At 54.4% G+C, this 26193-nt stretch overlaps 2 protein-coding genes across 2 annotated transcripts; one reads left to right on the top strand and one right to left on the bottom strand.

Annotated features, from left to right (window-relative positions):
* DDX20 (DEAD-box helicase 20) lies at positions 1-5326 on the bottom strand (the record flags this gene model as incomplete). Its single annotated transcript, XM_083878618.1, has 11 exons — positions 1-1305; positions 1656-1757; positions 2296-2401; positions 2838-2920; positions 3265-3323; positions 3600-3738; positions 4165-4307; positions 4392-4506; positions 4681-4849; positions 4974-5068; positions 5143-5326. 11 exons carry the CDS (start codon positions 5324-5326, stop codon positions 206-208), a joined length of 2295 nt encoding a protein of 764 aa, XP_083734744.1. The 3' UTR covers positions 1-205.
* Positions 5327-12650: 7324 nt separating this feature from the next.
* INKA2 (inka box actin regulator 2) lies at positions 12651-25403 on the top strand. The gene is made up of 2 exons (XM_083878658.1): positions 12651-12716; positions 23647-25403. Exons 1-2 carry the CDS (start codon positions 12681-12683, stop codon positions 24553-24555), a joined length of 945 nt encoding a protein of 314 aa, XP_083734784.1. The 5' UTR covers positions 12651-12680; the 3' UTR covers positions 24556-25403.
* Positions 25404-26193: the final 790 nt, after the last annotated feature.

A 26193-nucleotide genomic window follows, 5' to 3' on the forward strand; every position in this document is an offset into this window, starting at 1 on the left:
TTTTCTTTTATTAACAAATTGTAACACTGGACCTGTGCAAAACGTTCACCAGACACAGCTGCTTATAAAAAGACTCCACTTTTCTTCATCTCAACCAACGCTGGTCTTATCTCAGTGTCCTTTAGAGCAGCACTGTTGACACAGACCTGCCCAGTCCTGGTCCCAACCAGCAGCATCAGAATACCAATCTGCTGGAATTCTGGAATCAATCCCCATCTTTCAGCAGCTCGTGGAGATAGACTGAGTTGATGTGGTAGGCATTCATGCAGCTGAACTGCCAGTGGCTCCAGCTGTAGTGGGACACTGCTGTGTAGTAGCTCTGCCATGCATCGTAGTAACACTTCCAGTACTCCTCATAACTCCAGCCCTCGTGTGGAGCCTCATCCCAGGAGCTGCAGCTCTGCTCCTCCTCAGCTCTGCTCCTGGCAGGACTGGAGAATTGATGCTTCTGGCTTTTCTTGTGTTTAGCATTTTGTTTCAGGACTTTCTTTTTCACTTCATTTTGCCTCGGCACGTGGGACCGCTCCCGAGGCTTCTGTGGAGTGGGACAGAAACCTGCAGGGCCCTGCTGTGCTGTGGGCACAGCCTTTGGCTCCTGTGTGTCTGCAAAGGCCTCCAAGCACGAGTTCTGGGCCCTGCTGTGAAAGGAATCCCTGGAGCTGTCTGAGCCATCGCTGTCAGCAGACACATCCCTGCTTGCTGCTGTCTCTGGGTGATGTGCCATCTCCTCCCACTCCACGTCTCCATTTCTGGGCAGCTCACGCCGTTCCCCTGGGCCTGAGTAACTTCTTAAAATCTCCACCTCTCTCTCTGACCCTTCTTTAATGAAATAATCATAGTCTTCAACGAAATCTGAGAAGCTCCAGGGACTGGTGAGTTGGTTTTTGAAAGAAGACAAGCATGGAATTTTGGGAAGGTTTTTTTTTAAGGCCTCCTCATCTGGAGCCTGAGTGCTGTGCTGTCCATCCCTCCTGGAGATGGGTTTGACTTGATTCTTCTGCTCTGTGTGACATCTGGAAGTTTGAGGGATTCTACTATTTTTCTGTACGTTTGCAGGATTTGTGCACTTTTTTACCTGCTTTTGCTTTGGAGTCTTTTTTGGCCTTTCTGCAGAAGAATTATCCCTTGGAAGATTGGAGGGAGGCTGAGATGTGTCTGAAAAGCCATTCAGGACAGGCTGCAGCACTGCTTGCTCTGCTTTAGGACACACAGTGTCACAATTCACCACAGGACCCGGAGGTATTGCAGGTTTAACTTCTACCTCCCCATCTTCAAACTCCTCCATCATTCCAGGAGGGATTGGCTCTGCACAGAAGAGAAACAAGCAGCCACTCAGTCAAGGGCATCCTTCCCTCTGGAACTCACAGAAGTACCCAAGTGAAGCTTCTCAAAATTGCACATCAGACAACAAGTGAGGGCCACAAACCAATCCCTTCAATGCTTGGAAGAGTTTAAAGAGCCAGAACATTTCCTTCAGAGCAGCCATCAAAGGCTGCTCAAGACAAACAACACTTGTCAGGAGCAGAGTGTGAAGAACGTGGACTAAAAGCAAAGCAGCCCCAGCAGAGAAGCCACATCAGTCCCCCTGGGCTTGTGTGAAGCTCTGACTCTCAGGAAAGCCCCAAGGCCAGCTGCATCCCCAGCACAGAGCCCACCTGGCAGAGGAAGAAGCTGCAGGTTGCACTTCTGAGCAATTGCCATCATGGTGTTCTCCTCCTCGCCACGGCAGCAGTAGGTCACAGCCAGACCCAGGGTGCCTGTGAGACACAGCAGAGCACAGTGAGCTCCCAGCAGGGGCAGGCCCAGGGCTGTCCTCCTGTCCCCATATCCCCATGACCCATGTCCCCCATATCCCCCTGTCCCCCTGCCCCCTGTCCCCATGTCCCCATTATCTCATATCTCCTTGTCCCCACATCCCCATGTCCCCATCTCCCCATGTCCCTCTCTCCCCCTGTCCTCATGTCCCCATGTCCCATGTCCCCCTGTCCCATGTCCCCATATCACCCTGACCGCATATCCCCATATCCCCCTGTCCCGTGTTCCCCCTGTCCCCCTGATGTCCCCGTGTCCCCCTGATGTCCCTGTGTCCCCCATGTCCCCCTGATCTCTCCCTGATGTCCCCGTGTCCCCCTGATGTCCCCGTGTCCCTCATGTCCCCCTGATGTCCCCGATGTCCCTGTGTTCCCCCTGTCCCCCTGATGTCCCCGTGTCCCCCTGTTCCCCATGTCCCCCTGATGTCCTCATGTCCCCTGTCCCTGTGTTGCCCCTGTCCCCCTGATGTCCCCCTGTCCCCACCGAAGCGCCCGGCGCGGCCGATGCGATGCATGTAGGTCTCCCAGTCCAGGGGCACATCCAGGTTGATGACCAGGTTCACCTTCTCAGCATCAATCCCACGAGATGTCTGCAGGGAGGAAGGAAGGGAAGAGGGCGCTGAGAGCTCAGTAACTCCACAGAGCTTTAAATAAATCCAAAACCCCAGAGAGGCTGGAGCCCACAGCAGAGTGGTGTGGCCAACCTCCCCAGTCACCCCACCACGTCTGGCTCTCACAGCACACTGCCCATGGAGCAGATCTTTTAGGTGCAGAGCAACAGATAAATTGAACTATTTTTGAGCCAGATCACAGAATGGGGCTGATTTCTAAACTTCACAGTGGAAATAAGTCACAGTCCACGGTGCTTTATCAGCACATTTATGTTCTCTCCAATCCCAAGCCAAATCTAATTCTCTGAGGTAACTTTATTGTGCAATACTCCTGCATGCTGTAAAATTTGCAGGGCAGTTAATAAATTTGAAATAGGATCTGTAAAAAGCTTGTTTGAAAGCAGTAAAAGCTCACCAGGTCTGTGGAAATCAGAACCCTGCAGTGGAATTGCTTTAATTTAGCCATGGCATCGAGTCGCTGATTTTGGTTCATGTTGCCTAGGAAGATAGAAATTAGAAGCAGGTTACATTCTTCATCTTTATACCCCTCACATTCCAGAAAACATTGCTTTGTATCAGCAGAACTAAATTAGAAACTTCCTCAAACATCAGTTCCAAATGACCAAAGAAGGAACAAACAAAACTGGAGAACTCAGGTCACTCATTACAAAAACAGTTCTTTTCCTTGTAGATTGAGTTTTAAAAGACCTATGAAGATATAAATGCTATTCTCAACTATTTAATCAGAGGCCCTGCAAGGCAAGATTTAAGACAGATTTTCCTATTTTAGGTCACATTTATGCACAGTTTCAGTGGAATCAGAAAACTGTGAGTGGATTTACCTGAAATGCACTCGGCAGGGAAGCCTCTGGATGTCAGGATTTCAGCCAGATGTTGAGCCCTGAGGGAACACACACACATTGAAAACTGGAAATAAACCCCCAGGCCTGACAACACCTGGGCAGTTCTTAGGTTATTCTCTAGAGCCAAGGAGAATATTTTCGGTATTTCACACTGCATTCCTCAGGCTGTATTTCAGACCTGAAGTTTCCAGACTGCTCTGAGACTTCAGGTCCCATAAATTAATCCACACGCACAGAAATTTACCCGTGGCTGGACATTACAACAAAGCTTTCACACAACCTTTGTCCAGGTGTTATTCCAAATGTATTATTACCTGCTGTGCAAATTTGAGAAGACTAAGGCTTGGTTGAAAGGAATCTTGCTGAACAGCTCCTGCAGGTGCTGGGTTTTTTCCTCAAATGTTTTATGTGGGAGGGGATGGGAATTCACAATTTTGTAGTACTGCTTCAGCCCTGAGCAGGAAACCAAAACAACAGGTTAGAGGTTGCTATAAAAACATGCACAGAGTTCTGTAAACATGTGATACTGCAGCTGGAGGGAAACTGAAAGCAAGGACGCACATAAGAACCTCCAGAAGAAGGTTTTCTTTAAAGGCTGATTTTTTTAATGGATAGAAAAAGCAGAGAGTTCCATTTGTCACTGGTATTTTAAAAATACAGAATCAGAAACTGGTTTGGGTTGGAAAGGCCTTTAAAGACCTTCTCATTCCACTTCAAGATTCACTACAGCAACACTGGGAATCAATATTCACAAAGTGAACAGCTCAGATAGGGGTGAAATTATGAGAAACAGTGCATTCTACAGGCACATGTTTTGGTTTTAGTGTACGCCTCTTAATCTCTTGCTGACTGTATCACTCTGAGGCCTTTGTTGCTTACCAAGAAGGGCTGGGTCCGTGGGGTTCAGCCTCACAAACGTGGGCTCCCTCATGTACCTGCTGAGAGCAGCAGCCAAGGACTCAGGGTAGGTGGCTGAGACTGCCAACATCTGCTTATTGACAGGCAGGGAGGAGTAGATCCAGCTGAGGGACAAAACAGGAGAATTATTCACAGGAATGAGCCTGATCTAAGCACACAGCCCTGAGAGGAAGAGAGCTCTGGCTCACTTGATCTGCTCCTGGAAGCTGCCCTCCTCCAGCAGCTTGTCAGCCTCGTCCAGCACAAAGAGCCTCACGCTGCCCGTGCTCAGGTAGTCCAGCTCTATCAGCTGCTTGATCCTCCCTGCAGGGGAGGGAAGGGAAAAACACCTCCAAAAACGTGAACTGAAACATCCCAACAATGATTTTCTAAAGTAGTCTTGAATTACCTTTGAGGCTGTGCCCTGCTGATGACAACAGACAGCCCACCCCGTCACTGAGCTGTGCAGGAGCCACAGCCCAGCAAAGCTGCTCCTACCTGGGGAGCCCACAGCGATGTGGCACTTCTTGAGCCTGCTTCTGTCCTGGCTCAGAGGAGTCCCCCCGATGAACACATGGCACTCCAAGCCTTCCATTTTGATCCCGATCGTTGTGATCACGGCGTGGATCTGCACGGCGATCTCCCTCGTGGGAGCCAGGATCAGGATCTGCGCGGAGCAAGGATGGGACGGGAGGATGGAAGGCGCAGGACGGGGATTGCACACGCGGTGTCTCCGGTGCCGTATCCCCCAACAGAGCGATTCCCCGTCCCGCAGCCCCGGGCCGGCTCACCTGCGTGGCGGGGCTCTCCAGCAGCACCGCGTCCAGGGCGATGGTGGCGAACACGCACGTCTTGCCGGTGCCGGACTTGGCCTGCACGATGAGATCTGCAAAGAGCGGCCGCGGGGGTCAGGGCAGCCCCCGGCCTGTGCCCGGCCCCGCGCCCGGCCCGCCCGCTCACCCAGCCCGCAGCGCCCCAGCGGGATGGCCTTCAGCTGCACCGGCGACGGCCGATGGAAGCCGGCCGCCTCCAGCCCCGCCAGCACCGGCGCCGACAGCAGGAGAGAGCCGAAGTCGGAGGGGCCGCCGGGCACCAGCACGTCCCGGGTGCGGAACCGGCCCGGAGCCTCCCTGGGCGCCGCCATCTTGGCGGGGCGGGAAGGGAAGTCTCGCGAGAGGTGCCCCGATCCCGCGCCGGGCCAGCAGCGGGGCCGCCGCCAGGGGGCGCCGGGCGTGGGAAGATGGCGGCGGCTCCGCCTCAGCGCCGGGCGGGGCGGGCACGGAGCGGCCCCGGGGCGGGCCGGCCGTGCTGTACCCTGCCGGCTTGGGGACAAACCGGCTGTGCCCTGCCGGCTCGGGGACTGTCACGGAATGGCCCCAAATCACCGTGCACAGACAGCCCCAAACTCCCCCTGTGCCCCAGGGCGCTGTCCGAAGGCGCCCTGAGCTCCGGCAGCCCCGGGCCGTGCCCGTCCCTGAGGGCAGCGCACAGATCACACCACTGATGGGCCTACAGAAAATTACTGCAAAAATTAACAGTGCAGTATTCACTCAGCAAAGGGCAAATGTGTTAATCTCTAAGTGCGTTACTTACTACCCTCTGTAGGCCACTTATTTTAAATCGTGGGTGGGTTTATGAATATCAACTTTTATCTTAGCACTTGAGAGGCTCTGGACGCGCAGCTTCCATTCATTGCGAGGGGATTTGGAAAACCTCCACAGTGGTTTCTACTGTACAAGCACATACACTGTGTCATTATTCTTACAATGCCGGGCGGCCCAAATGAATTTTAATGGCTTTGGTGTATCACGGGCCTGGTCACGCCTTTGAAATTCCTCATGTCTGTATTCCTGATGGGGGAGAAAAGTCTGACAGATTCAGTTATTTTTTATTATGATGGTATTTTCCTATGAGTATCTGAGTACCAAACACTGAATCCTGCAGCACAAAGAGCTGTTCCAGTTTGGAGCTCTCCACTAAGGGGGAGCACACCAGGGGCTTGGGACTGTGCCCCAGATAACAGGATCTACAGGCATTCTGCTCTTCCAATTATTTTTTAATTTTTAAGTGGATATTCTCATCAATCCTCAAGGGGAAAGAGTGTCCAACATGAAATAATTGTCTCTGGATAAATCTGCGAAAGGAGACAGACAAAGACACCTGGACAAAACAAACATTTGATTAAATAGAGCCTTTCATAACCCTTTTAAATTGATGTGATTCGAACAGACAAGAAAGAGCAGTGAGGAGGGACTGTTCTCAGGGGGGAAGGGCAGCGAGGAGGTCACAAAATAACCCCCAAGAGCCATTGCAGGAACTGCTCCTCTCTCTGTTTTTCTCACTTATCCCTTTTCTCCCAAGGTTTCAGCAAGTTGCAATACAACCAAGGTGATGTGGAGACAGCCATTATTCTCCGTGGTGCATTAATGAGACATTCAGACACTGCACCGTCATTCACAAAGATGCTGCTGTTTGTTATTTAATTTCCCTTCAGCTGTTCAATGCAGACAGACTCCAAACCATCTCCCGTGTGTGAGACCCCCTTGGCAGATTTGTTGTCCCTCTCCCACTGGTTTTGGCCCTGGCTGAGGGACTTGTGTCACATTTCAGCTCCTGCAGCTGAAAGGTTTTGTTTTAAGCCTCATTCCGCAGTAAACCCGACCTGCCTGTGCCCCTCACTTTGCTGTGAGCTCAGTGTAGGTGCTGTGAGCTCAGTGTAGGTGCTGTGAGTCACAGTGGAAACAGGAATCTTCGCCCTTCAGGCCTCGCTTTACCTCAGTGACTCTCCAGCACTGAATTCCCATCCTCGACCTTCACGTGTCAGCCCCGCCAAGAGGAATCTGCAGCTTTGCCATGACATGGCTTTGCTTTTGCTGGCAGTAAGAGCCAAAGGAAGTATTCCTGCTCAGAGCAGCCTTTGGAAATCTTGACATTTAATCTGAATACTCTGCAGGCAGAGTAGATCCTGGGACAGGATTTAGGTTAGTAAAAGAAGCAGATGAGACATCCTTCAGAGCTGGAGTATTACTAAAATAACAGGTTCTTTTGAAGGGATATAAAGTCTAGCTTGGGGTCATAAAAATCCTTAAGGTTTTAGGACATAGAAAAGCCCTGCTAGGGAAAATTGTTCTTCCCATACACACTGAGAGCAGGTTTTATTCCTCCAAGAAAGTGCTCACCACATTTTTGTCCCTGCTAGAAAGTGCACATCCCTTGTTAGAAAGTGCACATCCCTTTGATTGCATGATTTTATTTTTTTTTATTTTAATTCCACGCTGGACTCATTTTCCCTTGAATCTGTATATCAATTTATCAGCTTTAGGTAAATGATGTTCTAAGACACCTCTGAGTGATGCTGCTGATGCTCAAGGTCGGGTGGTCACTATTCCAGACTATTTCAGCCCAACACCTGCAGTACTGGGACTTAGTGATTGTACTAATTATTCCCACAAATTTATGCATTTCCTCCTTTTTTTATAAATCTACTCTTCATTTCCACCACCTAAATTCCTGTTGTGTCTCTTTGAAATACTGAGGTAAAATGCTCATGGATAATTTGTATTGGCTTCCAGAACTGTTGGCTTGTGTCTATTTTAAAAATATATTCATTATAGATTTGGACATTGCTACTGCAGACAGGCACCAGCCTTGCCTTATTCCTTTGCCTTCAAAGGATTTGTCTTTCAGATCTGCCAAGACATGGAATTATTCAGATCAAATCTGGTTTACATAATATTTGTAGAATATTTTGAAAGTGAGATAATCTCATCCTCCTCTCCCAGATGTTTTCAGATTAAGACAGGGAAGTTTCTCTGTTCTCTGCAGCACGTGTGAGTCACTCTTTGGAGTGTGGGAGGTATTTGTGTTTACACTGCCATGGAAACTGTGTTTGTTCTCTGTACAGTAGAGCCCAGGACAGTGAAAGGGCCATTGATCCCAGCAGAGACAGTGACTGCATGCTCGTCACCCAAAATTGACTCCGAGCACCCTGCACATTCACTTGCCCTCTGGAAGAAAAAAGCTGCATGGCAAGTTACCAAGGAGCAGCAAGTCCTGGGAGCAGCAGAATCTTCTCTGTTGCTTTAGTAACTGACAAAGTTGTGGGTTTTTCCCAGCGAGGCTGGTGCGTGGAGTTGTCATAAATAATGATGGTGAGGAGGAGGATGGTGATGCCTTTACATCCATCTAAGGCTCATTTCAGTGCCTTCCTGTGGAATGGATTTGGTTCCTTGTCAGGCACATTCTTCACAAGGATCCCCAGGTTTCAGATGGAATCTCAAGCCCACGGGGGAGTCACCACAGGCACAGGCAGGGTGCAGCTGCAGATAAAAGCGAGCAGACCCAAGGGATCGGGTCAGAGCAGCGATTCCAGCTCTGCAGAGAGAGAAATGCCAGTATTTCAATCCTGTTGTTTTCCTCCAGATAAATAAACATCATCCCATTTTAATCTTAGATACCAAGATTTGCTAAATTATTTTTTCAGCTTGTATGAGCAGGATCTAGGTCACGAAAACGCAGTGAGCTGAGATGAAATCCAGTCGTGGTTCAGCACAAGGCAGCACAGAGGCTGCACAAGGAGCTGCCCTGGTGCTCACTCCTGGCACTCCAGTGCAGGAAGAGCAATATCAGGGGCTGGAATTTGGCTGGAGCAGCATTAAAAGTTTTTATTTTGAGGATGGGGCATAGTGAGGCTGGGGCATGTCAGAACTTCTATAAAGGCCACAAGTGCAGAGACTGTGTGCACTAAATTAGACTTAATGGAAGGAACAGTCAGATTTCCAGAGGTATTTTATCTCTTTATGCACAAATATAAAACCAGACAAAGTTCTGACATTATATCCTTACCTATCGTGGCTGGTTGTTTCTGCCCCACTGGGTTTAAACAAGGATGGATGCAATTCAGGTCATGCTGCAGCTGAAGTGGGAGGAAATTCTGAAAGGTTTGTTGTCAGTGTGCAAGAAAGTCGAAAGGAAAGAAAATTCAGCGATAACCACGCTTGTTAGCTCAGCAAAGAACAGCCACGTGGGAGCCTGGAGAAACCAGATCAATGAACTGAAAGACAACAAATGAGATGAGCCTTCAGCTGTGCAGGGATGGATGTTTCCTCAATCAGGAAGGAACGAGGCAGTTCATAGAAGTGGAATACTCCACTCTGAAGGAGTATTCTAATTTTTGCCCAAGGATCTCAGTTTTTCTTTTTATCCTGAAATAAACCATGTAGCTTTCTGCTTGAGGGTGTTTTATTCTTGGCTCTGTATTTTCTCAGAGATCTGATTTTCCACTGCACTGCACCATCTGCTCATGGTTTGCACCACCACAGAGTGGAAGGAGTGCAGGGCCTGGCATGAGGTGTCGGTGCTGCTTTGAACCACTTGTCTACACGCAGGAGAAAAATGCTGCTCAGTAAGGAAAGCCTACTGAGAAAATATTTCAGATTTTTCTCTCCTCTTGCAAGTTCCCAGGAGTTTGGAGCACATGAATATTCTGGTCTTTTCTTTATCCTGTGCTCATGGACTCCTTTATCAGTCTCCTGGGACAGGAGCAGCCCCGGAGGCTGGAAAATGGATCAAAAAGATGTCCTTAGCAGAAGCCAGAGCCCAGAAACTCTTCCTGTTCATCTGCCAGAAGATCACAGAGTTTGGTGCCTTGCAAGAGGCACAAGAGCCTGCAGCATCTGCCACTTGCCTTGTCCACGTGCAGGTGGCCTCTGAATCCTGACATGTGCTGAAGGTAAAACATTGTGTTAGTTCAGTTTGATCCCTCCAACAACCATGGGTGTCATCTCTGCTCTACTGCAAGGGTCAGATGTGACAGCATCAGTTCAGTTCAGGAGTGATGCAGTGACCAGGGCTGAGGGGGCCCTTTTTGCCATGTCTGGGGCCCTGCAGGGGCAGCTGGGTCACTCTGCCATTCCCTGTGCCCCCGGAGCTGAGCCAGGGGCAGCCCTGCCATTCCCTGTGCCCCCGGAGCTGAGCCAGGGGCAGTCCTGCCATTCCCTGTGCCCCCGGAGCTGAGCCAGGGGCAGTCGTGCCATTCCCTGTGCCCCCGGAGCTGAGCCAGGGGCAGTCCTGCCATTCCCTGTGCCCCCGGAGCTGAGCCAGGGGCAGCCCTGCCATTCCCTGTGCCCCCGGAGCTGAGCCAGGGGCAGCCCTGCTCCTCCTGGGCTCCACTGGGGCCATCCCAGCCCTCCAACCTCCCACTCCTGCCTGGCTTCTCACCCTGCCATATGCTGTGATGGGCTGTGGACATCCACACCCGACCCCAGCCCCTGGGGAACAGCCAGCTGGCCAACAAATCCTGCCAGATTTCAGGGAAAAATCAGATTTTTCAGGGAAAAATCATAGCTGGGCTAGCTGGCTTAGACTGTAAGAAAGACTCGAGACTGGCAAGTACCCACTCACATCATGGCATGGCCTGTTGGAAAGTGATTCACTTTCTGATAAGGTCATTTCTTTAATAAATTAATATCTTTACTGCCCCACGTTCTACAGAGCCTCAGAGAGAGATGCTGCTCCCTTGCTGAACAGATGGGAAATAGGAGCCCTGAAATGAGCCAAGAGACAGGAAATTTTGACCCATAATAACCGAGACACTGGGAGGATCAATAAACATTAACTCCGGAGTGTTTTCCAAACACATGTGAAAGGGCAGATTGCAAATTTCCCATTTAAATTGGATTTTGACACAAAGGTCAGCTTTCAAAAGCACTGAAACTGACTTCTATAAACAAACAAGCAAATAAACCAAATCCTATTACCTTCTATAAAAAATATTTTCCTCCAAAAAACAAAGACCTGGAGAGGCAAAAATTTTAGCCAGTCTTTGTGAAATTTATGGGGAAAAAAATCCCAGGTTTTTAATCCCAAATTTGAAAACACAAAGTAGTGTTTCTCCTCCTATCACGTTCTTTAGCATTGCAGAATGGCTCAGACAAACTTGCTGAATTATCACGGGGGACTCAGCATTCATCATCTAAACAACACCTTTTGCAAATGAGGTTAAGAATAATATATATTTGTGAGAAACACTCAAAACTTCAAACCCTTTCAGACTCAGCGCAGTTGTGAAGTCTGATGATCCAAAATTGTCTGTATTTTTTTTGTTTCCCGGCTCGCATGTCCATCTGTTGTGTGTCCTGTGGCGAGAGGCGATATTAGAGCTTGTTGAGCTGAGAGAAAAGAATCCTGGGCCGGAGTTTTCCCAGTGCTGCTGCGTGGAGCAGCGAGGGGAAACTGTTGTGGAAATAAACCCCGCTAAAGCACCGTGAACACCGCTCTGTGCTGACAGAGGCGGCTCGGTGCGTGTGTTCCCGTCCCGGGCACAGGGGACAGGCACAGGGGACACAGCGGGGACACCGCAGCCGGGTGGCTTTGCAATTTCTCCCGATTAAGGCCATGTAGGTTAATCCGCGCTTTTGGTGGGGTGGTCCGGGTGTGCGGGCGACGTGCGGAACGCACCGCGCGGCAAAGCAAAGCGGCCGAGTCCCGCCGCCAGCAGGGCCCGCCCGGGCACGGCCGGAGCGCTGGGCCGGCTCTGGGAGCGCTGGGCCGGCTCTGGGAGCGCTGGACTGGCCCTGGGGAGCGCTGGGCCGGCTCTGGGAGCGCTGGGCCGGCTCTGGGGAGCGCTGGGCCGGCTCTGGGGAGCGCTGGGCCGGCCCTGGGGAGCGCTGGGCCGGCCCTGGGGAGCGCTGGGCCGGCCCTGGGGAGCGCTGGGCCGGCTCTGGGAGCGCTGGGCTGGCCCTGGGGAGCGCTGGGCCGGCTCTGGGAGCGCTGGGCCGGCTCTGGGAGCGCTGGGCCGGCTCTGGGAGCGCTGGGCCGGCTCTGGGAGCGCTGGGCCGGCTCTGGGAGCGCTGGGCCGGCTCTGGGAGCGCTGGGCTGGCTCTGGGGAGCGCTGGGCCGGCTCTGGGAGCGCTGGGCCGGCTCGGGGAGCGCTGGGCCGGCTCTGGGGAGCGCTGGGCCGGCTCTGGGAGCGCTGGGCTGGCCCTGGGGAGCGCTGGGCTGGCTCTGGGAGCGCTGGGCTGGCCCTGGGGAGCGCTGGGCTGGCTCTGGGAGCGCTGGGCTGGCCCTGGGGAGCGCTGGGCTGGCCCTGGGGAGCGCCCGCCGCCTCCGGCAGCGCTGCGAGCCCGGGGCCGGGCGGGGGATGCGGCTGCCCCCGCCCCGCCCCGCACACGCGGCCCCGCCGCTGCCGCCGCGCTCAGCGCCTGCCCCGAGCCCGCTGTGCTCCCTGCCCTGCATCCTGCCCCGAGCCCTGCCCCGAGTCCTACCCCGAGTCCTGCCCCGCATCATCCTGCCCGGCATCCTGCCCCGAGCCCACTCTTCTCCCTGCCCCTATCCCTGCCCCGAGTCCTGTCCCGCCCCGCGTCCTGTCCCGCCGGCAGCCGCCGCCCCTCGGAGCCGCCCTGCGGACAGCCCCCGCACACCGGCCAGCCCTCCGGACAGCCCCCTCCCCTCCGGACAGCCCCCTCCCCTCCCGCGGCGGGGCCGAGCCGGGCCGGGCCATGGAGCAGCACCTGCGGCGCCTGCGGCAGGAGCTGGTAAGGGCCGGGGGCCGGGGACCGGGGCGGCTTCGGGCAGGGCCCGGTTATGGGTCGGGGGTCCCGTCCCCTGGAGCGGGGCAGGTCCCGGTTATGGGTCGGGGGTCCCGGTTACGGGTCGGGGGCAGGTCCCGGCCCCGGTGGCCGCTCGGGTCCGTCTGTCCGGGATAAAGCGCGGCGGGGCCGTGCGGGCTTTAGGGACACGCTGCCGGCGCTGGTCAGGAATCAGAGAAGCCGCCGCGGGGATGGAGAGGAACAACTTTGTGGGAATGAAAAGGCTGTAGAGGGAGCGCGCCGGCACCTCCGATACGCCGCGAAAACACTTGTTTAATAGCAAAGCCTTTGTGAGGAGGGAGCGGCGTTCTCGCCCTCCCGGGGCTGGTCCCGGTCCCGATCCCGGTCCCGATCCCGGTCCGGGCCCGTCCCGCAGCCCGGGCTATTCCCGGTGCCCTGGGGCCGCCGGGCTGGGGCGGCAGCAGGAACTGATACTGCCCAAAATAGCGTTCCCGAGGGTCTGGCTCCGAGTCTGCCTCATCCTGATGAATAGATAATGAGAACAAAAGGGGAAGAGGAGGCAGAGCAAGAGCGGGGGGGTGAAGGCTCTGCAGGCGGGGAGCTCCCGGTCTGGGCTGGAGGGGAGGACGGTTTTAGCGGGGTCGGGGCTCCTGGAGTTGTGCCCGGTGCCCGCACTGCAGGAAACATCCCATGTGTGACACCGGCCCCTGCCCAGGCTGAGAGCCCTGTGCCCCCCAGACCCTGTGAAACACCCCTGCCCAGGCTGAGAGCCCTGTGCCCCCCAGACCCTGTGAAACCCCTGTGCCCAGGCTGAGAGCCCTGTGCCCCCCAGACCCTGTGAAACCCCTGTGCCCAGGCTGAGAGCCCTGTGCCCCCCAGACCCTGTGAAACCCCCGTGCCCAGGCTGAGAGCCCTGTGCCCCCCAGACCCTGTGAAACCCCCGTGCCCAGGCTGAGAGCCCTGTGCCCCTCCAGACCCTGTGAGACACCTGTGCCCAGGCTGAGAGCCCTGTGCCCCCCAGACCCTGTGAAACACCCGTGCCCAGCCTGGAGAGCCCTGTGCCCCCCCAGACCTTGTGAAACACCCCTGCCCAGGCTGAGAGCCCTGTGCTCCCCCAGACCCTGTGAAACACCTGTGCCCAGGCTGAGAGCCCTGTGCCCCCCAGACCTTGTGAAACACCTGTGCCCAGGCTGAGAGCCCTGTGCCCCCCAGACCCTGTGAAACACGGCCTGGGCCGGTGGCCTTTCCTCTCCATAAATGTGGCAGCAGTGACATCTGACCTGCTGGCGTTCCCAGTGTTTCCCCAGCAAACACAGGAGGTGAAACACAAACTAAAACAAAGGGAAATGGGAGTCACTGGTGTGCTGTACACCGAGGGTGATGAATGAAATGCAAACTGCAAACCGGGACATGTGCAGAATAGTCGGAGAGCTCTTGAAAATCCGACTGAGTGGGAAGGTGAGATGGGAGAAGGAATAACTTCCTTATCCTAAGAATAAGGTTCCTAAATCGGTGTTTTGTCTTCTAACCAAATCAGTTTTGTTATCTGAGCAGTATTTCTGTAGAGGAGCCCAAACACTGCACCTCTGAATCTAAAACATGCCTCTTCTGTGGTGCAAACAGTGGTGGAAGAACTTCTGAAGAGTCGATAGATTCAACAGAAAGGCAGATCCCTCACACTTAACGTGAAAGCCAGAAAAAAAATACTTTAAAGGAGAAAAATCTGGCTTTTTTCACTCCTTGCAGGAATCTATTTTTTTCAATTGTAAAAATGCAACAGTTTTTATTATATTAATAAACTGTGACTTAGCCTGGCATAAATCCGTGTGAATGCTTGGCTTAAAAAACTGGGAAGGGGCAGTTGTCACTTCAGCTGGGCGAGTTGTGACTTGCCTGAGAGCAGCCTGGGTCTGCCTGCATTTGGTTTTCACCAGTCACGTTCGTTCCCCCTCCCACCGCCCCCTTTTTGTTACTCAGACTTTAAAACTTCCTTTCACACGGGTTCTGCAGGGATCCCGGGGCAGCGGTGGGACATCTGCAGGGTGCAGCTGGCCAGGGGTATCCTCCCTGCAGCTGAGCAGCTCAGCCTGGAGTGAAAGTTGGAGCTGTGGCAATGGGAACCACCAATCGCTGGCATCCTGAGCAGGAACAGCTTGTAAAAATCAGTGCTGGCCCTGTAGCCTGGAATTAAAATAGGTTAATGTTTCTGTAAAGAGCAGCGAGCAGGGACAGCTGGGCCCATCTGCACCAGGGGCAGGGGGAACTGGGCTCTGGAGCTGCTGCTCTGCCCCTGCCCCAGCCTTTGGGTGCTCCAGAGCCACAGGCAGCAGTGGTGGCAGTGGCTTTGGCCACCTGCAGCCAGTGAGGGGGCACGGGGGAGTCCAGCCCCGGGCAGCCCCAGGATTTAGGGACACACCAGGCTGTGCCCAAGGAGCAGCCCTGCTGTGCAGGGAGGTCCTGCATGGGTCCTGCCGGGTTTGTTAGGGCTGCTCAGTGTCCCATGGCAAGGTTAGAGACTGTCCCATCAGCAGAGGTTTAGTTTGTCTCAGTGCAGGCAGCCTCTGGTTTGGTAAACCAGACTTTTGGCCAGTTTTGAGGAGGGGATTTTCTCAAAATATAGTGGATGTTGGCCCAGCTCCCAGTTCCCTAGGAAGGGTTATCTTCCAGTGCAACCCAATCCCCCAGCAGTGTGAGACAGGAGGATTCCAGCTCTGTTTTTCCTTTCCCTTGTTTTGTTTATTAAAAACACATTTAATTTCTGTGTGCTTGTCTGGGGCTGCTGGTGACTCCCTGTGCTGCTCTGTGCCAGCTCTTTGCACCTCAGCCCTGGGTGCAGGAAATGCTCCAGCCCTTGTTCTCCTCTGGGAAGGCCCTGGAGATTGATGGGCACACTGTGGCTTGTGGGAACGTGCAGCGCTGGTTTGTGGCTCTGGTGGTGGGATGAGCTGTGCCCCCAGAGCTGTGGCCCCCCCCATGTGTCACCTGTGCCCCCCCTGTGTCACCTGTGCCCCCCATGTCACCTGTGCCCCCCATGTGTCACCTGTGCCCCCCCTGTGTCACCTGTGCCCCCCATGTCACCTGTGCCCCCCATGTGTCACCTGTGCCCCCATGTGTCACCTGTGCCCCCAGAGCACAGCGAGCTGTGCCCCCCATGTGTCACCTGTGCCCCCATGTGTCACTTGTGCCCCCCATGTGTCACCTGTGCCCCCCCTGTGTCACCTGTGCCCCCCATGTCACCTGTGCCCCCCGTGTCACCTGTGCCCCCTGTGTCACCTGTGCCCCCAGAGCACAGCGAGCTGTGCCCCCCATGTGTCACCTGTGCCCCCATGTGTCACTTGTGCCCCCCATGTGTCACCCGTGCCCCCCATGTGTTACCTGTGCCCCCATGTCACCTGTGCCCCCCCATGTGTCACCTGTGCCCCCATGTGTCACCTGTGCCCCCCCATGCCACCTGTGCCCCCCCATGTCACTTGTGCCCCCCATGTCACCTGTGCCCCTCATGTGTCACCTGTGCCCCCAGAGCACAGCGAGCTGTGCCAGGCAGGGCTGAGCAGCGAGGCCAGGGCATGCTGACCCTGCTCTTCCCATTTCCTCTGGGAAAGCTCTGCCAGGGCTCCCGAGGATCAATCTGACCCCCTTCAGTCAGCGAGGGAGATCTCCTCTCTCCAGCCGCATGTTTTCCATTGTAAGCTGATCGTTTCTGGCATGTGTGGTGTCCCTTTGATTGGAACTCATTCAGAAGCTTCCACATGCAAACTCTGGACAGGCAGGAGAGCCTCAGCTGACACAGCCATTCATGGCCCGGTGGGATCAGGGCTGGGATCTGACCCCGGGCTCACTCCAGCCCGTGTTCCCTTCACTCTGTGCCAGCTCTTTGCACCTCAGTCCCGGGTGCAGGAAATGCTCCAGCCCTGGTTCTCCCCCGGGAAGGCCCTGGAGATTGATGGCACACTGTGGCTTGTGGGAACATGCAGCGCTGGTCTGTGGCTCTGGTGATGGGCTGAGCTGTGCTTCTGCACTCCTGTCATCTGTCCTCACAGTGGCACTTGTGAAATGTGCCCCAGAGCTCGGGAATGTGCCGTTCATGCAATTAATCCCCATCCTCAGAGCCCTCCTGGCTGTATGGGCTGCATTGGGATCTGCAGACGCCGTCCTGAGGCACAGCAGGGTTGTGCCTGCTCCCCCAGTCACAGAACACTGTGAGTTTTCTCAGCTGAAAGATCAGATGGAACAGGAGTTGTCTTGCTGAGGGGTCAGCAGAGGGGAGTTCCATTTCCGTGCCCCACGCTGCACTCTGACACCGGCACAGTTTGCGCTGACGTGCAGCAGCATCACACGTGGGATGGGGCTTGGGGCTGCTCTGCAGCTCCAGTAAATCACTGTTTTCTGTCTGGGGACTGCTGAGTGCAGATTTACCTGCCACGCTGGGTTTGTGTGGCTGTGACAGGCAGGGGGGCAAAACCACGTCAGCCGTGCTTGGAACTTTGCTTGGAGTGTTTTGGTCTTTCAGATGAATCCAGGACATATCTGGGGTTTCTGTTGCTTTCTTCTGGGAGGAAATGTATTTAAGTCACCGCTCTGACTTGAACTTTTAATGTTCTCCCTGTACATTTGTCATAAATGCATTGAATTACTGAGTTTGATAGAGTCTGACTCCCTCCTTACATTAATTTATGTCCTGGTAGACAATGTTTCTTGCTATGAATATCCTGCAGGAATAGAACATTTGGTCTGAGTGAAAAATACAGCCAATTATTTTTCCTCTTTGTCTCACACTGGGTCCTATTCTGGTAACTGTGTCGCTCTGAGAGGAGCTGCTGTGTTTTCATTGCTGTTCTCTCACAAGGGGCAGCTCGGGTGCTTTGCAGTCTGTGAGGCACAAATGGCACCCTGGGGGTCCGGGGTCACTGCTGCAAGGGCAGCAGGTGGGGGCAGGCAGCTCCATGTGTGTCTCTGCTGTGCAGGTCCCTTTTTGGGTGCTTTACCCCAGTGCCAGGGGGTTGGGTGGTTGTCACAGGATCTCGTTCCTTGCTGTTCCTGAGGGGAAGGTGCAAAGGAGTGACTTGGCAGCAGATGTCCTGTCATGAATAACTGGGGAGAGAAGGCAGTCACAGGCTTTGTCCTCTGGGTTATTTCCAGAGCAGTCACCTAAAGATGAGGATGGATTTTTTTCAGACTCCCAGCTTCACATAATCAGGAATGTTAAAGAGCAGATTGCCAGGGAAGCAGAGCTGGGCTGAAAATTGACACTTTTAACCATCACCTTCAGTGGCCAGCCTGTCCATCGAGGCCTGTGGTCTCTCTTATCCTTGGGTTGTGAGTAAAAGTCTGAAGGTTGGAGTTATTTTTGGCCTATTTTTATCCTGCTTGAGGAGAATTGATTTTTCTGATTTGCCTGTAAACATAGGGAGTGTGTTGGGAAACACAAAACAATATCCCTGCAGTGGGAAGGAAGGTGGATAATGGAGTGATGTGTGTGAACCACATCTTTCATGGTTAACATCTGCTCAGGATCCATTGAAATTGTTGTGAGGGGGAGCCTTGGCTTCAGCCTCAGCATCCTTCCCTTCCTCTGTCAGACCAACTGTGAGCTCACAGTTACCATCCCCATGTACACCCAACGCACCCTGGGGAGACCAGAGCTAAAATTATTGTGATAAAATGCAAGGACTGAAAGACAACTGCAGGCCCTGGGCATTCTGCAGGGGCAGGAAAAGCCAGTGGGACGTGGAGCTCTGTGTGAGCTGTGCAGCAGGGCTGTGCCCAGCCACAACTGCAGCCTTGCTGGAGATTAATCCAGTTAGTGACCCAAAGGAAAACACAGGAGCAACATGATCAGCTCAGCAGTTCTAAAATAATTTCAGTCTCTATTATGTCATCTGCTTTAAATACCGATTGTTTGGTGTTGGCTCTGTTGCCCATCAGAACTATTATTAAGAACTATTTGCCATTTGTTCTTTCCTGTCCTCTCAGCAATAACTTCCTGTCTGTGCATGTCTTTTCCCTAAGAGCTGGACATCTGTCTTCCTCCTCGCTGTGACAAACACTCTCAGGGCTCTTCTTCCCAACTCTGTGTCCTGGGGTTTTCCTTCCATCAGCATCAGAAAACTGCTGCAGGCAGATGTGTGGATGGGCTGGGAATGCAGACATTCCAGCTGTGGCTCCATCAGATCCTTTGGAGATCCACTGGAACGGGATTGTGAGAGCTCAGTGAAGGGAGATGTTAACAGAAAAACATCAGTTCCCAAAGTGCCTGGGAAAAGTTACTCATTTACGTGGGAAGTGACAAGGAGAATCTCCCTTGTTTGTAGATCTCGGGGATCTGAGGCTGAATTTGATGAAATGCCAGTGACTGCTGGAGGAGGTTCCTTGGGCCAGGCTCTGTCCTGCTCTGTTAATCAGTGCTGGAAGGTCACTGCCTCACCAGCTGTGTGGGGCTGTGGTGGGTTGTTGTTTGGGGGGTGAGGAGATCACGGAAAGGGCGACTTCCAAAGCAGTTGGTGCCTTTGCTCCTCAGGATGGGGCATTTCCAGTGCAAAAAACACTCTAATATGAACTCTGGCAGTTTTCAGACTGGTTCCTCCCCATGTTGAATATTCCCTGATAATCATTTGAAAGCAGAATTTTGAATTTTGCACTTCAGTTTTCAGTGTTTGGGGTGTCTGTAGGCTGAGCTTTGCTTTGGAGGAGCACTGAGGCAGAGCTGCCTGGGTCACACCTGCACAGGAGAGAGAGCTGGGCCAGGTAATACCTCAGTGCTGGAGACAGGAACCTCTCCCATCACACACCAGTCCCAGGCACTGAAGGGGAACACAGCCCTGTGAGTACTTGTCTTGCTTCAAAAGGCATGAGTTGGCTTGTGCAGAATTAGACACAAAATTTTTCATGCCAATTTTCAGGGATTGCAAAAGTTTCGGGAATAATGAGATCCAATTTGAGGCATCTGATTTTTTAAACTGGTTTATAGAGACAGATTTGGATGTCTGCAAGTTGTCATGGTTCTAAGAGGGCTTTTTTTGGAAGCTGAGAAGCCAAACAACCACTTCTATTGAAGGGCAGAGTGTCTCAGATTAGACACCCTGGAAATGCTGCTGGGTTTGTGCGCCTTGAGCAGGGAGCAGGAGGAGCCAGAGGGGAGGGGAGGACAGGTTCTGTGCAGGAGGGAGAGGGGAAGGCAGCCCCTGTGCAGCCCCAGTGCAGGGGGCAGAGGGCAGGGCAGCCCCTGGGCAGGGGGCAGAGGGCAGGGCAGCCCCTGTGCAGCCCCAGTGCAGGGGGCAGAGGGCAGGGCAGCCCCTGTGCAGCCCCAGTGCAGGGGGCAGAGGGCAGGGCAGCCCCTGTGCAGCCCCACTCCTGCAGTGTTCCTGCCCCTGTGCCCTGCACCCCTGGCCCCAGAGCTCTGGGGATTTGCAGCTCCCAGAGGCCCCACAGAGCATCTCCTCATGCCCAGTTACATAAGGGCCTTGCATAACCCCAGCACGGCCGGGGTCTCTCTCCAGGCCACGTGAAGGCTCTCTGGGGTTCTGTGTCACATTCATGCTCTGTTTGCAATCCAGCTCATCACAGATTTGAGTTCCTTCTGTATGAAGTGTGTGAGCAAGAGCCAGTGAGGGCTCCCTTCCGCCTGGAGTTCCATCACCTCCAGCAGTGCATCCATTTGATTTCCAGCCCAATCTGCTGAAATATTTGCAGAATCCCTTTTTCTTCTCACAGCCCAGGTAGTTTTGAGTCCTGACCCTCTGCCAGGGAGGTGATCTCTCTTCTCTGGGACATTGTTCCTTTTTTTGGAGAGTCTCAGAGAAGCCAGTCTGAACTTGGGAAAACTGAGATCTTGGCAAGGAGGAGAGGCTGGCAGTTAGACACTGGGGAAGGTTTATTTTCCCTCCAGAATTTTCCTTCCAAGGTGAGTGCTCTTAATTGCAGGTGGGTGGAATCCAAGCCCCGCAGGCTGTTCGGTCACTAGGCAGTGACTTCACTTTGGGCTGGGCTTCCCTCACTCTCCATTCTGTAAAAGACTGAGCAGATACCATGAGGAGCAAAAGATAAAGCAGAGGGGGTTGGTTTGCTTCATTTTTTAGCTTGCACAACCCAAAATTACAGCAGTGTTTGCCAACAGAGTTAAAAGTCTCGGGATGTTGAAAACCCTGTTGCTGCTGGTGGGATTCACATGCAGGAGGGGCACTGAAGGGTGGGATTCACCCCTCCAGGGCTGGCAGTGGGGCAGGACAGAGGAGTCAGAGCCCAGAGCCTGCTCTGCTCCCTGTGCTGGGAGGGCAGCTCAGCCCAGCCATCTCCATCTCAGTCACCCACAGGAGAGCTTTCCATGGAGAAAAACATCCCTTCTCCTCCTCCAGCAGCTCAGCCCAGCCATTCCCATCTCAGTCACTTGCAGGAGATCTTTCCATGGAGAAAAACATCCCTTCTCCTCCTCCAGCAGCTCAGCCCAGCCATTCCCATCTCAGTCACTTGCAGGAGATCTTTCCATGGAGAAAAACATCCCTTCTCCTTCTCCAGCTCAGCCCAGGCATCCCCACCTCTGTCATCCACAGGAGAGTTTTCCACGGAGGAAAACATCCCCTTTCCTTCTCGGGCTCCCCAGGCTCTGTCGCTGTGTTTGGCAGCCCCAGCTCCTTTGTTCAGGAGGAGAAGTGCTGGGTTTGGGCTCAGGTCTGTTCGTGCCTGTGGGGGACGAGCCCAGCGCTGCCCAGGAAGGATTAATTCTCCCTTGTCCCGTGCCAAGGCAGCTCCCCGGGGCCTGGGGGAACAGGGCAGATCCCTGGGGGCAGGGGGAGCCCAGCCTGGGGCAGATCCCTGGGGGCAGGGGGAGCCCAGCCTGGGGCAGATCCCTGGGGCAGATCTCTGGGGCAGGAGGAGCCCAGCCTGGGGCAGGTCCCCGGGGCAGGAGGAGCCCAGCCTGGGGCAGATCCCTGGGGCAGATCCCCGGGGCAGGAGGAGCCCAGCCCAGGGCAGGAGCCTGCTCTCCCCACGGTGCGATTACTGCCGGGGGATTTGGTGGGAAGTGGCCAATGAGGGGCCAGGCTGGCTCCAAATCCAGCTTTTCCCAAAGCCCCAGATAAAACAGACTGCCATTAATAAGGCAAGAAGGGTTAGGACGAGCAGCATTACAGCAGATCTGGAGAGGTAAGGTGAGGGTCCTGTCTGAGGCCCCAGCTCGCTGTGGGAGCCAGGAGCTTGCTGAGGCTGGATTTGGGACGTTATTTGCACGTCTGCAGCAGGAGTTTATTTGCTGATGTTAAGAAATGCCATAGCTGGAGGCTCTGGGTGGCGGAATCAGGAAGCTGAGCACAGATTTTCTGTCTCTTTGTAGCTGTGTGCTCATTCTGGGTGATAAACAAGTTTCTCGAGAGAAAAGCTCTGAAAAATTACTGTAACCTGCTGGTGAGTTTAGGTTTAGGTTCTGGGGTTTGGAATGGGCATTCGTGGTCAGAAATGTTGAGCAGTTTCCACTTGCAGAGCTGAGTTGTCACAGTTTTCTGATGGCCTCTCTTTCTCACTGCTCTGCTCCATGTACGGAGATGGAAATAGAGCAAATAATTGAACCAGCTCAGTTAAAATGAAGGAGATGTAGAAAATAAAGCTTGGTATGTAAAGCTGAACATAAGAAAAAGCTGGCCTTTTCCACCCTAATCTTGAGATCTGTTGCTGTAGAAAAAACGGTGATGGGGCTTTTAAACTGTTGGTGACAGCGTAGGCTGGAGCTTCCCTAGACCAGGTAATCTCCTCTGCAAACCAGCCCAGCCCAGCGTGACACGGCCTCAGCTCCAGCCCTGCAGCCCCTGCTGTTCCTCCCCTCCCCTGCCCCTTCCCACTCCCCCTCCTGCTAAAAAAGAATAAGTGGCAGCTGTTGGGAAGTGGAGCCCGTTTGCTTTCTGGTGCCGCTTTGGGAATATGATCCAGATCCTGCACGAGAGAGAGAAAGCAGCAGAGCAAAAGAGAACGGGGGCAGTTGGGAAGCTCTGGAGAATTTCTTGCTTGTTTTAAGCCTGGTGCAGAAAGTTCAATCTTTGTAGTGAGGTTGAGAGATGAAGCAGAACTGCTACTAAAGGTCCTAGCCTGGCAATCAAAGAATTCCTGGTTGAATGTAAGTAACCCGAGAGTTTGTTGGTTGTTCTGTGCAGAATTTCCAGTGCATTGAAATGTCTTTGATTGTCCTCTAGTGAGAGGTGCCTGTGCTGAGGGCACTGAGAGCTGAAAATGTGTTGTGGAGTAACAATTTAATTCTTCCTGGGGTTTATTTTTAATCTACTTGAGCAGTTCAGGTAAGGAAGCAAGGCTCTGTTCTGGCTTCTGATTTCAGCTGGTGACAGGGCACAAAAGACTCAAAAGCACAAGAATATTCTAAAACTGGCGGCAGCCAAAGCCATTCATAATTCTACACCTTGGGCGTCTGCCAAGCAATTAATGGAAATTCAAACTCTTTATTTTTGTTGTCAGGTCACACAACCCACTTCTGTCAGCTCCTCTTATTCCTAGAGAGGGGCACTCCTAGAAAAATCCAAGTTGGAGTGCTGTTGGCTGAAGTGAGTGTAGTGCAGGTGGGATGTGTCGTCAGGAGGGAGGGATGGCCCAGAAAACTGCTCAGGCCTGCTTGGCTGCTCTGTGCTGCCACTGTCCTGCCCTGGGGACACTGCTGGGGACACTGCTGGGGACACTGACCCACTGGGGACATTGACCCACTGGGGACAGTACTGGGGACACAGACCCACTGGGGACACTGCTGGGGACACTGCCCCACTGAGGACAGTGCTGGGGACACTGACCCACTGGGAACGCTGCTGGGGACATTGACCCACTGGGGACAGTACTGGGGACACTGACCCACTGGGGACACTGCTGGGGACACTGCTGGGGACACTGCCCCGCCGGGGACACTGACGCTGTGCTCTTCCCCCCGCAGCTCTCCATGAAGGAGGTGGGTGACGGGCTGCACGAGCAGATGAACTGCATGATGGGTGCCCTGCAGGAGCTGAAGCTGCTGCAGGTACAGACGGCCCTGGAGCAGCTGGACATCGAGGGGCACCGCAGCAGCGCGGGGGCCCGGCAGGACTCGGGGCCAGGGGGGCCGCAGGGACACTGCCCCCAGCCCGGCCTGGCCCGTCCCATGGCATTCCCAGAGCGTGAGCAGCCTCCAGACACCCCGTCCTGCTCCCGGAGCCTCTGCAGGGAGGGTCCGTGCCCCCCACAAGGACCCGGCTCCGTGTCCAGCGGGGCAGAGCACGGCCAGCCCTGGACACTGGGGTGCAGCAGCCAGGGCACGGCCGGGGGGTGGCCTCTCTGCCAGGAGTGCCCGGGCTGTGACGATGGCCACGACTGGACGTCCTCCCTGATGTCCCAGAGCAGGAACCGGCAGCCGCTGGTGCTGGGGGACAACATCTTTGCAGACTTGGTGGGGAACTGGCTGGACCTGCCCGAGCTGGACAAGAAGGGGGAGAAGAGCGAGGCGTCCCTGTCCACGAGCAGGTCCCAGGAGCTGTGCAGGAAGTTCTCCCTCACGGCCAACATCTTCAAGAAGTTCCTGAGGAGCGTCCGGCCGGACCGGGACAGGCTGCTCAAGGAGAAACCCTGCTGGCTTCCTCCTGAGGACAAACAGCCCGAGATCTCCAAGAGGTCCAAAAAGATCAGCAAACTCAAGGGGACATTTTACCTGCCCCTGCACGGGAACCTGCAGAACCATCACAGCAAAGCAGAGAGGTGCCCGAGGGCAGACAGCCGCAGTGAGCACCCCAAAATCGGCACCAGGAAAGTCCACGAGCCCAGAGACTACAGCCAGGCGGGGTTTGACATCAACACAGCCGTTTGGGTCTGAGCCTGGCCCTGCCCTGCATTCCCACACCCACCACCAGCTGGAGGCCACACTCACCTTCTCAGGAGCCTCCCGAGCTCTCCACAGGGACAGGAGTCCTGCAGAACCTTCTGCACATGGAATTTTCTGGAGAACCACGGCTTCAGGGACTGCCTGAGCAGCAGCTGGCACAGCCCATGTGCGGAGACCTTTGGGGACTGAAATTGGCAAAAATAATGCGAATCTTTAGCAGCTTTAGGCTGAGTGGTGCCCAGGTCGGCAGCTGCTGGTGCCAGGCCCATCCCATCATCTCCAGCTCAGTGGCTGCAGCACAAAATCCACGGTGTGCATGTGTGTGTATGAGTGTGCAAATATATATATATAGTTTTGTTTAAAAAATCTATTCCTGCTTGTGTGCACTTGAAACTGGTTCTAAACCAGTCATCCCAAGCCTTGTACCTGAAGCACTTGTTATTTAAACAGAAAGAAATAAGTTTGAATTTATAAGACTTGAACAGTTGCTGAGTGGGGGGGCACACCCCCAGCTTTTTGGGGGTTCCCCATTAAACTGCATCCCTGGTGCCCTCCCAGCATCTCTCCCTCCCCTGCCAGTTAAACCAGGGGGGCACAAGGCTCCTCACAGGGGGATTGTGACCTGGGGGTCTCAGTGTCTTTGCCCCTCTCCCCTCCCCTTGTCCCTGTGGGTTACTCCAGGTACAGACAGCATTGCTGAAGTTTATTGTTGGTTTTTCACCCGAAGTTCAATCCCTCATTTCTTGTTGTGTTCCCTGTTGCTGTTGTACAAACCTTGTCTGGACAGAACCAAGTTCTCCAGTGTCCAACTCTCCAAGAGTTTCCAATAAAGTGGGATTGGTCTGGTGTGTGCTGTGGGACAGCCTCGTCTCTTCTCTCTCCCCAGGCATTTCCCTGGAGTTCCCAGCTGGGATCAGGCACTTTGGGGAGCAGCCAGAAGAGTTTCCATTCCAGGAGAGGTTTTAAATCAGGGCAGAGCTCCCTGCCCAAGTGCCAGCACTGCTCCAGAGGCACATCCCCTGCACATGCCCTGCACATGCCCTGCACATGCCCTGCACAGCCCCTGCACATCCCCTGCACATCCCCTGCACAGCCCTGCGCATCCCCTGCGCAGCCCCTGCGCATCCCCTGCGCATCCCCTGCGCATCCCCTGCACAGCCCTGCACATGCCCTGCACAGCCCTGCACAGCCCCTGCACATCCCCTGCACAGCCCCTGCACAGCCCTGCACATGCCCTGCACAGCCCTGCACAGCCCCTGCACATCCCCTGCACAGCCCCTGCACAGCCCTGCACAGCCCCTGCACAGCCCCTGCACATCCCCTGCACAGCCCCTGCACATCCCCTGCGCATCCCCTGCACATCCCCTGCACAGCCCTGCACATGCCCTGCACATGCCCTGCACATGCCCTGCACAGCCCCAAGAGCCTCCAGGGCTTCTTCAGGTCCCCCATCCCTTCTGCCTCCCCAGCAGGGGCACAGGCAGAGGGACAAAGGTCTGGGGGAGAAGCTGCTGCCAGGGGAGAGCCTGAGGGGCAGCCAGCCCTGGGGGGAGGAGGGGACAGGGCCAGGGGTCCTGCCCCAGCCCCGGGGAGTGCAGAGCCCCTCTGCGGCCCCAGCAGGTGCTGGTG

This window comes from Zosterops lateralis (assembly GCF_965231275.1).
Source record: "Zosterops lateralis genome assembly, chromosome: 26".
Lineage (NCBI taxonomy): Eukaryota > Metazoa > Chordata > Aves > Passeriformes > Zosteropidae > Zosterops > Zosterops lateralis.

Bases quoted from the DNA above. Each gene is read 5' to 3' on its own strand.
- INKA2 (XM_083878658.1), top strand. From the start codon at position 12,681: ATGGAGCAGCACCTGCGGCGCCTGCGGCAGGAGCTG. The intron at 12,717-23,646 runs GTAAGGGCCGGG...TTCCCCCCGCAG, and splicing joins GGCGCCTGCGGCAGGAGCTG to CTCTCCATGAAGGAGGTGGG.